At 39.8% G+C, this 11,569-nt stretch overlaps 1 protein-coding gene across 1 annotated transcript; it reads right to left on the minus strand.

Moving 5' to 3' along the window:
- Positions 1-1,011: 1,011 nt before the first annotated feature.
- On the minus strand, positions 1,012-10,519 carry LOC103370122 (CAAX prenyl protease 2-like). The gene is made up of 7 exons (XM_008299043.1): positions 10,484-10,519; positions 10,292-10,370; positions 9,861-10,028; positions 9,273-9,344; positions 9,092-9,154; positions 2,856-7,315; positions 1,012-2,810 (listed from the first exon to the last, which is right to left on the minus strand). The coding sequence occupies exons 1-6, from the start codon at positions 10,517-10,519 to the stop codon at positions 7,086-7,088; spliced, it is 648 nt and encodes a 215-aa protein (XP_008297265.1). The 3' UTR covers positions 1,012-2,810; positions 2,856-7,085.
- Between the last annotated feature and the right edge of the window lie 1,050 nt (positions 10,520-11,569).

Consider the following 11,569-nt stretch of genomic DNA (forward strand, 5'->3'; position numbering starts at 1 on the left):
GGCACGCTTAACCAGCATGGCTACCATAGATTCTGCAGCACCATGCCATCCCATCTGGTTTGCGCTTACTGGAACCGTCATTTGTTTTTCAACAAGACAATGACCCCAAACTCACCTCCAGGTTATGTAAGGGCTATTCGACCAAGAAGGAAAGTGATGGAGTGCTGCGTCAGATGACCTGGCCTCCACAACCACCCGACCTAAACCCAACTGAGATAGTTTGGGATGAGTTGGACCGCGGAGTGAAGGAAAAGCAGCCAACGAGTGTTCAGCACCCCTGGGAAGTCCTTTAAGACTGTTGGAAAACCATTCCAGGAGACTACCTCATTAAGCTGATTGAGAGAATGCCAAGAGTGTGCAAAGCTGTCGTCAAAGCAAAAAAGGGCTGCTTTGAAGAATCGAAAATATAAAACACTGTCTGATTTATTTAACACTTTTCTTGTTTACTACATAATTCCATGTGTTCTTTCATAGTTTTGATGTCTTCAGTATTAATCTACAATGCAGAAAATAAGTAAAAGAAAGAAAAACCACTGAATGAGAAGGTGTGTCCAAACTTTTGACTGGTACACTAGTGTAACACTGTTTTAAGTAAATGGTCTGCACTTATATAATGTTTTCTCACTCACCCATTCACACACATTCATACACTAATGGTGACAGAGCTGCCATGCAAGGTGCTGCCTGCCATTGGGAGCAACTTCGGGTTCAGTGTCTTGCCCAAGGACACTTCAACTGTGCAGGGGCAAGGGATCGCACCGCCAACCTTGCGATTGGAAGACAACCCGCTCTGCCACCTGGGCGGCTGTGGCTCAGGTGGTACAGCTGGTTGCTTATTAAACATTGTGAATGTATTAATGCAAGTGTTCTCTTTATATGACAAAATATGCAGTTTAAATATACATACATATCAAATAGAGGAGAAATGGTTCACTATTACATAAGGAGACAAAAGATGACAAAACTAACTCGTCACAATGTCTAGGAGGCAGAAATAAAAGCACACACACATTGGCAGATATATAAAACGACATTCTTTATTTACAAATAGATATTTTGCAGTGATTCCAAAGTTCCTGTAAAAGATTGTCATACTAAAACATGGTTCTGAAGTCTCTAACTTGAACTGTGCAACAAGTGGAACACAGCGAGCATAAAATACATGCACATACCTGTACACTCTGTTCCTGTCACCAAAATAGATCTGATTACAAAATATAGTGCTCAATATAAACATCTGTGGAGTTGTGTTTCACCAGCTGTCTCATATTTAACAAGTTCTGAAAATGTACATTTGAAATTCATCTTCCTCTGGGTGTTTTATATGAAAATAACGGCGCTGCTTAAGCTTTGCAAAAATAGAATCTGCAGTCTCTGTCAATGCTGCTCTATGCATATTGTTACACATGAGCAGGTTCTGCATCTTCAGCAGCAAATACTCATGTGGGATTGTTGGCTGAGGAAGTGTTTTTCTTTATACAGCAGTAAAAGTAAAACGAGTTCAGTCTGATCGTCTTTCAAATGTCCCGACATGTCAGGTCAGTGGCTAGGAACAAAGGAACAAGTACTCTGAGTGATTCAGTGACGGACTGCAAAGAAATAACATGTGGAGTGTGTAGTTTGACTGTAGAGCCTGTGCTGGAACAACACATGATCACACATTACTGTTAACTTTCTTTACGAGACAGTAAAAGGAATAGCCGAAATGTTTAAAGAAACTGCTGTCAGCACTACCAGCAGCTAGTATGACGTCTGTAGATTTGATATTAGCATATGTGATAGCATATCCAAGCAGTTTGGGAGGATCATTTCTCAACCTTTCTCTCAGATGTCCAGTGAGGTCACTTTACTTGATGTAGTTATGTGTAACTATGTGCAGAATTCGAAAATGCCATGACTCTTGCTGGCTCGCGACATACACAAATTAGCATAAATAAAATCTTCAGAGGAATTGGCCTGTTTTTTTACATTTCCACAGTGGCTTTAAAAAGGTTGAAAAGACAGATAGGATCATTTCTATACTACAAATTTAAAATGCCTTGCCTAAATGTGTTTGTTTGTTCTGTGTAAGACAACATGCCTAAAAACTGAAAGCACAGCATTTAACTGTCTTGACTTAAGAGCAGCAAGCAGAGAAGAAGAGAACATGGGAGACACAATGAAGACAAACTGCTCTCAAACTGTTAAATAGGATATTAACATCAGTCACAGTCTAACCACGGGGTTTAAACAGTGCTCCTCTGTATCAATCTTCTCTACTGGGGCATAATTGTGTAGAAGCTAAAAGAAAAATAAGTTAGAGTGAATTGGTTTTCCAGTGACGGATGACTGATGTCAGACGGGCTGATAAACAGAATAGAGACGGCCTCGGTTCAGTCCACAGCAGCTCTGCCTCTTTCAAGATACTCTGGTGCCCTCTGCTAGCCACTTGAGGGAGGTACAGCACTACTCTCGTTGCCGTATCTGCCAAAGGTTTGTAAACTTGACAAGAATCATTTCACTGACCAAAACAATCTATATACAGATATGGCCCAATTTCATCCAGAGAATAGGAAATTAATCCAAACATTCCCCTTACATCGGATTTATTGCTCAAGAGCCAAGCAGCCCACTTTTTCTTCTTCACAGTACGAGTATAGCTTATAGAGTGTTTCTGCCATTTCAAGTTCTTTCTGTCACTCCCAGAGGCACCTTAGATCTCGCCAGCTATGAATAATTTTAGCTAGTGAAGATAAAGAAATTGTTATATTAATTGTAATATACTGTCCAGTTGTTTTCACAGCAAGGACACCAGACGGTTGTGTCAATCACTGCTTATCAGGAGATAAGGTGACATTTTGCAAGGAAAAACAAAAAAAGTCAGCGACACACCCTGATGTCACTCTAGAAACCTGCAAGACATTGGGTGCAATCTGCTAGAACTGAGCCCTCACTAAAGGAACACGCTTTCCTTTTTTTAAACGTTTGACTCTTAGTTTTGGCCACCATCTCAACTTAATTACATTTAATGACTAAGAAGTCAACCTTAAAGTCGACCAGATTTTCTAAACTACTTAACCGGAAGTGAAAAAATAAATGAATCTCAGCATGACTCAATAAACCCGTCTTTCTGATGGTACTTCATAGTTCAACTTTGACACATGACTACTGCAAATTTTATCACTGCTGTGCAGGTGAGAGTGAAATAATTTTTCAACAGCGATTTATCTAGTCTCTACAGTTTGTAGCAAAGCTGCATTCAAGCCTCCTGCTTCTCTTGAGTGTTGAGGTATTCTGCTCCATTCAGTTGGCAGCAATACATAACTGAAGCTAAACAGAATGGTAGCACTAAGCAGGAAGAGATCTGATCAGTCTTTAGGCACACTGTCTAAGAGACAGCCTCAGATAGAAAAGAACCGCATTTAAACAGGTTTAACAAGATCCTATGGCAAGAAGCTGAGAATGGAATGAAAAGCAATTAGCAACTGAGGTTTAACAATATAAACAATCTCCATCTTTAAGACTAAAAAATGCAAGGACACAAACCAAAGCCAGAGTGAATGCTATGTCTGCTGATACCGAGACTGATGATGCTTGGGACCATTCTGTGTCACAGGTATATAACAGCACAATTAGGCCATGCATACCTAGTTTGCCATATGCATACTTAAACAGAGTATGTTTCCAGCATTAAGAACAGTACCAGCCACCTAAGTTACCCAATCACCCACCTGCCGAGGTTTAACCTTTGATACATTTCTATACTTAAGCCATCCGTAACATCATCGTAGTAATGTTCCTCATCTGTATCATTGCTGCCTTCATCAATCGCTTATAGTGAGGGCATTCAATCATTCAGACATAAGTCACATTTCTGTTAACCTTCCTAACAGCTTCATTCAGACATACTTCCCATAATGCTGGGGAGAGCAACAGTATGGATCACATGGATCCTGATGCTGCAGTTGCTTAATAAACTCAGCCGGAAGCAACAAACTACACTGTGTTTTTGTGTGTGACAGTTCATCTGTCTCATGTGAAGAAACGTACGATCGCTTGTGCATGCCTTTCCATTACTGTGACTGGGTGCAGCTCAGAGTTGTGCCGTGTTGAAAGTGTTGCGGAAGTGTTGGTAGGTAGTTGCTAGATTTTTGCCGGGACTTTTACAGAAAAGTGACCAGGGTGTGCCACCGCTCATGAAGCCGACATGTTCAGTTGCCGTTATAACAGATAAGAGTGCATGTCTGAAAGGGGCTTGACACTGGCATATTCAAGCACAATAACTCTCTGCAATATTTTTTTTTTAAAATGAGTTCTGGTGTCTGAATGCAGATAAAGATAGCTGGTAAAAACAAGCCCATAACATTTAAAACAACTAAGTATTGTAGATCACATTCCGGGGACTATTTTGTCTTATGGTGTATTTTTCCTAAGTCAACATCACAATAAGGCCTCACATGAACGCTCCTTTCCTCCAGTGTAGCTACAGTAGGGCTATTTGCCATTCAACAGTCTTATAGAGAGTAATTCCACACAGAAGAGTCAAAGATAGCAACAACTCCATGAGCCTCTATAGAGCAGAACACAGTGCAGCCGTTAGCCATGCTAAGTTTTTCTTTCTTCACTGGAAACACTGTATTTTTCAGCAACCCAGTGCTGAAAACAAGGCTTTCCATGCCTTCCTCAGGAGACACTAATAGCATTAAAGGATAATTCTGGTTTATCAAAACTGGGTACAAACTAAAACAAAGTAAAACTGGGAACCAAATGCAGGATTTATCATCTTCTTTTAGATCCAACTGGCATAGCTAAATTTAAAGCCCAAAACAACGGGTTTCTGATTGTTGGCTTGTCGTGCTTGTGCAAAAAAATTATATTTGATAATAACCAAACCTGACTCTAATTCCCTACAGCTGTACACAACAAAATGGTCTCAACCTAACCTGATATGTTTTCCAGAGCTGTCAGGAAACAGATGTCCACAGTTCTGGATTTTAAACCTTTACCAGGGAAGGTATGTTTTTATTACTATTTGTTGGTTTGCTTGTGTGTCTGTGACCTGGACTACACCAAGACTACCAAGCTAATTTTCATTAAACATTTTTTTTTTCTTTGTGGATTTGGTTTGAGTTGCAAAATCACATATAGAAGACTAGACAATTGGCCTTGGGGAAGGTCTGTGTAATTAAGTTAGCAAAAACATACATGCAGTTAGGCAAACTGTAAACATGTCAACTGTTTCGTAAGACTATCGAGTGATAACTCAAAGTGAGCACTGAAATGTCTATAATATTTAGAGTTGATACTAGATTTTTAGGCCAATACTGATATCCTTCCTTAGTTATAAAACAGTAGCCAGAAAGATTGACTGAGACAGATACTTTTCTGAACAACAGAATAGCATTCTATCCTGTTGCTTCAAACTAAGATGATGTATTTTAAGACATCACCAGTGTTTCTGTGCTGTATTCTAACAGCTTACATAAAAAGCAATGAGTGCAGGCCACTCTTGAATGGCCTCAAATGTTTTTGGTATATCTGTTCTCTCATGTTCATACAGTACGTCTGTGAGAGGCTAAAATTGTAGATCCAGTTGTTCAGCTCAGTTAAACAACAAACCAAATCTGAAACAAGTCAACAAAATGAGCCAGACAAGTATGACCACTCACAAATGAAGCAAATAAGATTATCTCAACAAGAGCACACGGCAAGGTCTCGGATACATTAGATGCTTAAGGAACAGTCAGGTCACACAGTCGACATTTTGGAGTCGGAAGAAACAGGTGTAAAAAGGACAAAATTGTTATGGCTGGACAACATTATTCAGCCTGTGAGGTGCTCCCAGTTAGCAGTGGTGTGTACCTACTATCAGAGGTCTAAGGAGGGGCAAACTTGGTTGGTTTGTGCAATAATTCAAATTGAAAGAAGTTTATTAAAGCAGAAGCACGTTATCAGCTCGTGTCATAAATGTGGCCTGCCCCTGTTCTACAAATGCAGCTCTGCATAGTTTTCTTCTTTGCCAGTGTCACAAAAATATCTTTTGGTTTGTGTGTTTGTGGGTTTTCCTTACTTAAAACTTATTCAAAATTGATCTACTGATTATTTGGTTCACAGTCAGTGGATTAGCAGCAGTCACACTGTGAGAACTTGGTCCTACATTTCTGACACTGTCTGAATGTTGTCTTAGAATGTTTATGGCTGACTAAACCATGTGTGTCTCGCAGTGCAACAGTTTTGGATAAAAGTTTCCTTTTTTTTTTTTTTTTAAACCAAATGTTTTGGGGTTTTGGACTTTTTATTAGATGAAGAAACCAGTTTCATGACATGGGTTCCTGAAAACGCAATCTAATATTTGATTGACTTTCTGATAAAATTAAAAGGTCCAGAGGTAAATGTTTACAATAACAGATAATTTTATTGCGCACCTTTGTTTTATCTGGTATTTTGTTTAAAACCTATTGTACTATACTTTTAACAGTGTTTTTTTATGTTACTTGTTTCCAGGTAATTTCTAGGAGATTTTATTATTTGTTATAGAAATGACCACCAAATCCTTGAAAATAAGATATAAGATATTATAAACCAGAATCATCCTTTAAAAAGATTAAGCAGGCCAAGTGGAAAATGAGTACACCAAAAAGGTACATTAATGCTTCATCACAAATGGATGAGATCTACCAGCATTAAGAGGATCTGAGGAGGACTTGTTCTTCAGTGTTGTGTCAACACTACCAGCATCACATATTAGGGTGAGAGAGTAGGACAAACAAGCTGTCCTTGAAATCGGACGGTCTTGGGTTCACTCTCAGTAACACGAACCCTCACTTACACATATGGTCAAGCACCAGCTATAAAGTGATTTATGTCTTATAAATGTAGACATATAAAGGGTCCATAGGCCATAGAAAATGGGTACAGAGCTCCTCATCTGTCCATGGCACTGTAGCCCACATGGCTGTCAGTGCTGTCAGCCCAAACTAGACTGAACCTGAACTCTAACTTTCAATTTAAAAAAAAAAAAAAAGGAGGGGGGGATACACTCAACTGCTTCATCAACACAGGGTGACATCACAATAGCAGAGGAGTGTGTGAGAGCGGAGTAGGGATCAAGAGAGGCAGAGGGCGCTAGGGAAGGAGGCAAGGGTGCAGACTGGGGTGGGAAGGCCATAGTAGGAGGGGTCGGTGAAGGGGAAGAGGAAGAGGAGGAAAAGGACGACCCCTAGCAGGTAGGAGGAGAGGACAGTAAGACGGTGAGGGTGCTCCAAGGCCGTGCTGATGGCGGGGAAACCCATGTAGTTACAGAAAGAGTGGCAGAGGACCGGACCCATCAAGTGACCTGCAACACAGGAACATGACACGAGTAAGAATTAATAGTGGATGTTCGGTTCAGTATGTCATTTTCTTGCTTTTGTATAACCAGTGAAGCAAATAATGAATGCAGACCAATTATGCCTACATCTTAGCATGTTCATGTGGAGAGGACATGTGAGAAACTAGAGCAGAAAAAGTCCCTGGAGTATTTAGATCTACTGTTTGGGAGAGTTGTGGTTTTCAAAGTAAGTTGCAGATGCAGAAATTAGCTTTCACTTCATATCTTTCACTTCAGCAGTTATGGGAAAAGGTAAAATACACTTGAGTGACAAAGGGTGATACAATAACTCACTGAAAGCCTGTTTAAACCCGACTCTCAGATTTGTCAATTTTTTATTTAGAAATAAAAAAGCTGCAGTAACCCAAAAATTACTCATTGCCCTTTACAAACCAGAAAAACACTGCAGACATCCCAGAATGAGTGTCATCATTTTTACAATGTCAAATATGACCAATGAGCTGACATTTAATGTTAGAATTTTTTAAACAAAAAAAAAATATATTTTTTTTAGAAAAGGTTCATATCCTTGCCCCAGTCACCAAAAGCTTTGTGCTGAGTTACCACTTGTTTCTCCCAACTTTGAGAATCAGTTTTATTGAAATTTAAATATTTCAGGTTACACCCATTAAAACATCTGTTAACACAACGTACATAACTTTCTACTTATATAAAAACCTGTATCATAAAATCTAGTGTTGATAGAAGAAGTTCTACAATTTAAACATAAGTGAAAAATGACTGATGTGCGTGGAAACAATCACATTTAAAGTTCAGTTTTAGTGTCCAAAGGCCTAGAGCAGGGGTCGGCAACCTTAAACACTCAAAGAGCCATTTGGACCCGTTTCCCATGATAAAGAAATCACCGGGAGCCAGGAAACCCTTTTGACATCTAAAATGAAGATAACACTGCATATATCATTTTTACTATTGTGCTATGTATTTTTTTTTTAAAAAAACTAAAGTGTGTTAGATTTATGAGATCAATGAACTGCTACAGAGAAAAAATATATATATTTCTGCGACACATACATTTTGAATTCCAAAAAAAAGATACTCGGTTGAAGGTTACTTTGAAATAAAATACTCGATGTCTATTTGTATCCTCTTCGTATATGAAATGAAAAGCCAAACTTAAACTATCCACCTGCAGCAAAGTAAAAATGACGTCTGGTTGTCCTGCTGACTGCAGCTGGGACTGCTGACCAGACTCCTGACCGCCTGTGAGCGCTTTGGGACGGGGAGGAGCTCACGACAGCACCCGCTGCTCGCTAACGATAGTAACTGCAGAACAATACGTGTTGTCAATTCAGAGTCCCTAAAACACCAGAAAAGTCGCTTTTGGGGGGGAAAAAAAGTCACCAAGAGGATTTGGAAAGTTGCCAGATTTAGCGAGAAAATCACCAAGTTGGCAACAATGCGAGTGCCGCCGGGTGTCGCACATCAGCGGTTGTGACGCATATTTTGAGAGACACAAAAACACGTTTTGTTTTAATGTTATAAGTTCACAAAAATCTTAAAATTTAGAATTACATTTTTAAAACTAATGAACTAAAATAAAATACATTTAAATTAAAATACTCATGATTTATTTTCCAAAGCCATAAGGAGCTGCAGCAGAGATATGAAAGAGCCACATGTGGCTCCGGAGCCACGGGTTGCCGACCCCTGGTCTAGAGGGTTTAAACAAAGACAATGTAGAATGCTGTCTCTCAGTGTGAGGTATATCTGAAAGCTTCTCACCTGTTCTGATGAAGATGAAAGCAGTATAGGCCCCAAATACTGCTGTGTAGGAGAACTGAAACACTGTTGCAAACCAGAACAACAAGACATTATTTTCTTCCTACAGCTGTGTGATGCAGCCACAGTGGATGCAGTCTACTCTGTGAAAGGATGACACATCATTAAACACATCAGTTCTTACCTGCAGAGAGGAAGATCCCTGACAGCGTCCCCTGTCTGAACCTCAGCAACTCGATCACATGATGAAAGTGAGCTAAAAGAGAGGCCAACGCAATTTGGAAACACAAACAAAATTGAAAAATTTTAAATATTTGTTTATATCATAAGGCACATAGTAGTAGAGTTGTGGCTGCTTTATCATGAAGTAAATAGAATGCATCTTTCTCATCAGTTTCTCAACATCCCTTTCCTGTTATCAAAATAGCCAAACTAATTGTCTGAAAGCATCTTGAACAGGCTATACAATGATATACACATATAGCGAAACGTTCTGTAAAGTAAACAGTTTTTCATGCTTTTTCAGCCAGTCACAGTTTTCCATTAATTTCCATGTAGAATACAAACACATCATCTTGAAATTAGTATCTTGAAAAATAACAGTGCACATAAAATCAGTTGTATTCAATTGTATTCATGTTGCACCAAATCATACATCACCACAGAGCACTTTAAAGAGTCGAGTCAAGACAGGAATAAACCTCCAACAAAACCAGACTGAAGGAGGGCAACCAACTGGGGTGAGAGAGGAGCTGCTAAAATTGGAACTCACCTACTCCAAAAAAAAGGGGGCATGTGAAAATGGCAGTGGAAGGGCCAGCACAGGGTACCAACATGGGCAGCATGCAGGCCCGGAACACCAGCTCCTCTGTTAGCGGTGCCACCACCTGATTCCTCAACCATCGCATGTCACTGAGACACAACATCCAGAACCACGGGTCTGCAGGAGGACACACACACAGGGAGGTTATGTCCTGTTTGGTTGTTGACATGTTTTATGCTGAAATACATTCCTTTCTAGAGAAGATTTCTGACTTAAGCATGAGATAGACGTTAAGTTACAGAGAACACCTCCTAACTGTTAACCTGTTAAAGTTAAAATGGGTCCAGAGCAACAAGTTGCACCCATACTTTGATCAAATTTGAAACAACTCTGACATCCTTGTTGTTGTTTTATTTCTTTTTAATGACTGGCTTGCTCACCAAAGGCCACTCGCATCCCATCTGTGAAGCTCCAGGGACAGTCCATGGCCAACTGCATGAGGGGGCCCAAAAACAGGACCTGCAGCACAGACCCACACACAAACACAGTTTCTAAGTTTAGACAGAAACTGGGAATTGATCTGGGGCTATGTGGGACATTAAGCAGCCACTATGGAAGGAACACTTTGTTACATATTCCATGTTGCCTTCCAATGCTCCACCCACCATCGTTCCCTGGAAGGTTTAACTCACTCAACCCTGTGATAATAATGAATACAGACTCATCTCAATCACAGTCTGAGATTAATCCCAGTTAGAGAGTAGCTGCAATAACAGAGTGTATCCATGGAGACCAGCATGATTGTTACAGATTGTTATTGCAGTGGATCACGCCCACAGTGAAACATGCTACTGGGAAAAGCCTGACCAAGGAGAAGTAGCACTCTGTTTTTTAGAAAAATGCTCAAACCTCTGGTTTGCACTGTTGTGGAGAAAGATTCATACTGCAGCAGAATAATGAGCCCAAAGACACCTCAAAGCTTTGACTTGAAGAAATATAGTTTATTCCCTAGCAATCTCAGACTTGTAGATCCCGCGGTACATGGCAGACATCTTAGAAAATAAAACTTCTGATCAATTCTTTACTTTTTCACAACCCTCCTTTTGAGCTGCTGCATGTACATGGTCATAAACTATCTCCTTTAAGCGACCGAACTGTGTGCAACACTGGCAAAAATAGTGAAGGGACGGCCCTTTCGGGGTTTTTTTCAGCTAAATTCATAAAGCATTGAAAGGCTGACACACCTCTTATTAGCAGCATCCACACAGCACACGAGTTTGACATAAGCTGACGGACGTGCTTCAAGCCAAGCTCCCACTACAGAAATTTTACATCCATTTAACCTTTTTTCACCACCCTGAAAAATCAGACAAGAAATCTGGTCTGGGATCTCAATCTGAACTGATGTTTGGCCAAGATTGTTTAATATCATTTATAGATACATGTTATCCTCCTGAACTGCTTGCAGACTTATCAGCATAACAGCATTGCAATTATTATGAGATTTATTGGCATAGTTAGAGTTATCATAAGTGCAGTGGACACTGTTGCCAAGTAATTGTAAAAATTCTCACCCTTATGGCTCATAATAAAACTAGATAAAAAGATCACCGCCAGTTCTTGCTGAAGACTAAACAAACCATGTTGACCACATCTTTCAAACAATGTGCCCATTCTACATAGATTACCCTTCTGCTTTAGCTTTTTAGTTCGTTCTT

The sequence above is a fragment of the Stegastes partitus genome, unplaced genomic scaffold, assembly GCF_000690725.1.
Source record: "Stegastes partitus isolate 25-593 unplaced genomic scaffold, Stegastes_partitus-1.0.2 Scaffold1374, whole genome shotgun sequence".
Lineage (NCBI taxonomy): Eukaryota > Metazoa > Chordata > Actinopteri > Pomacentridae > Stegastes > Stegastes partitus.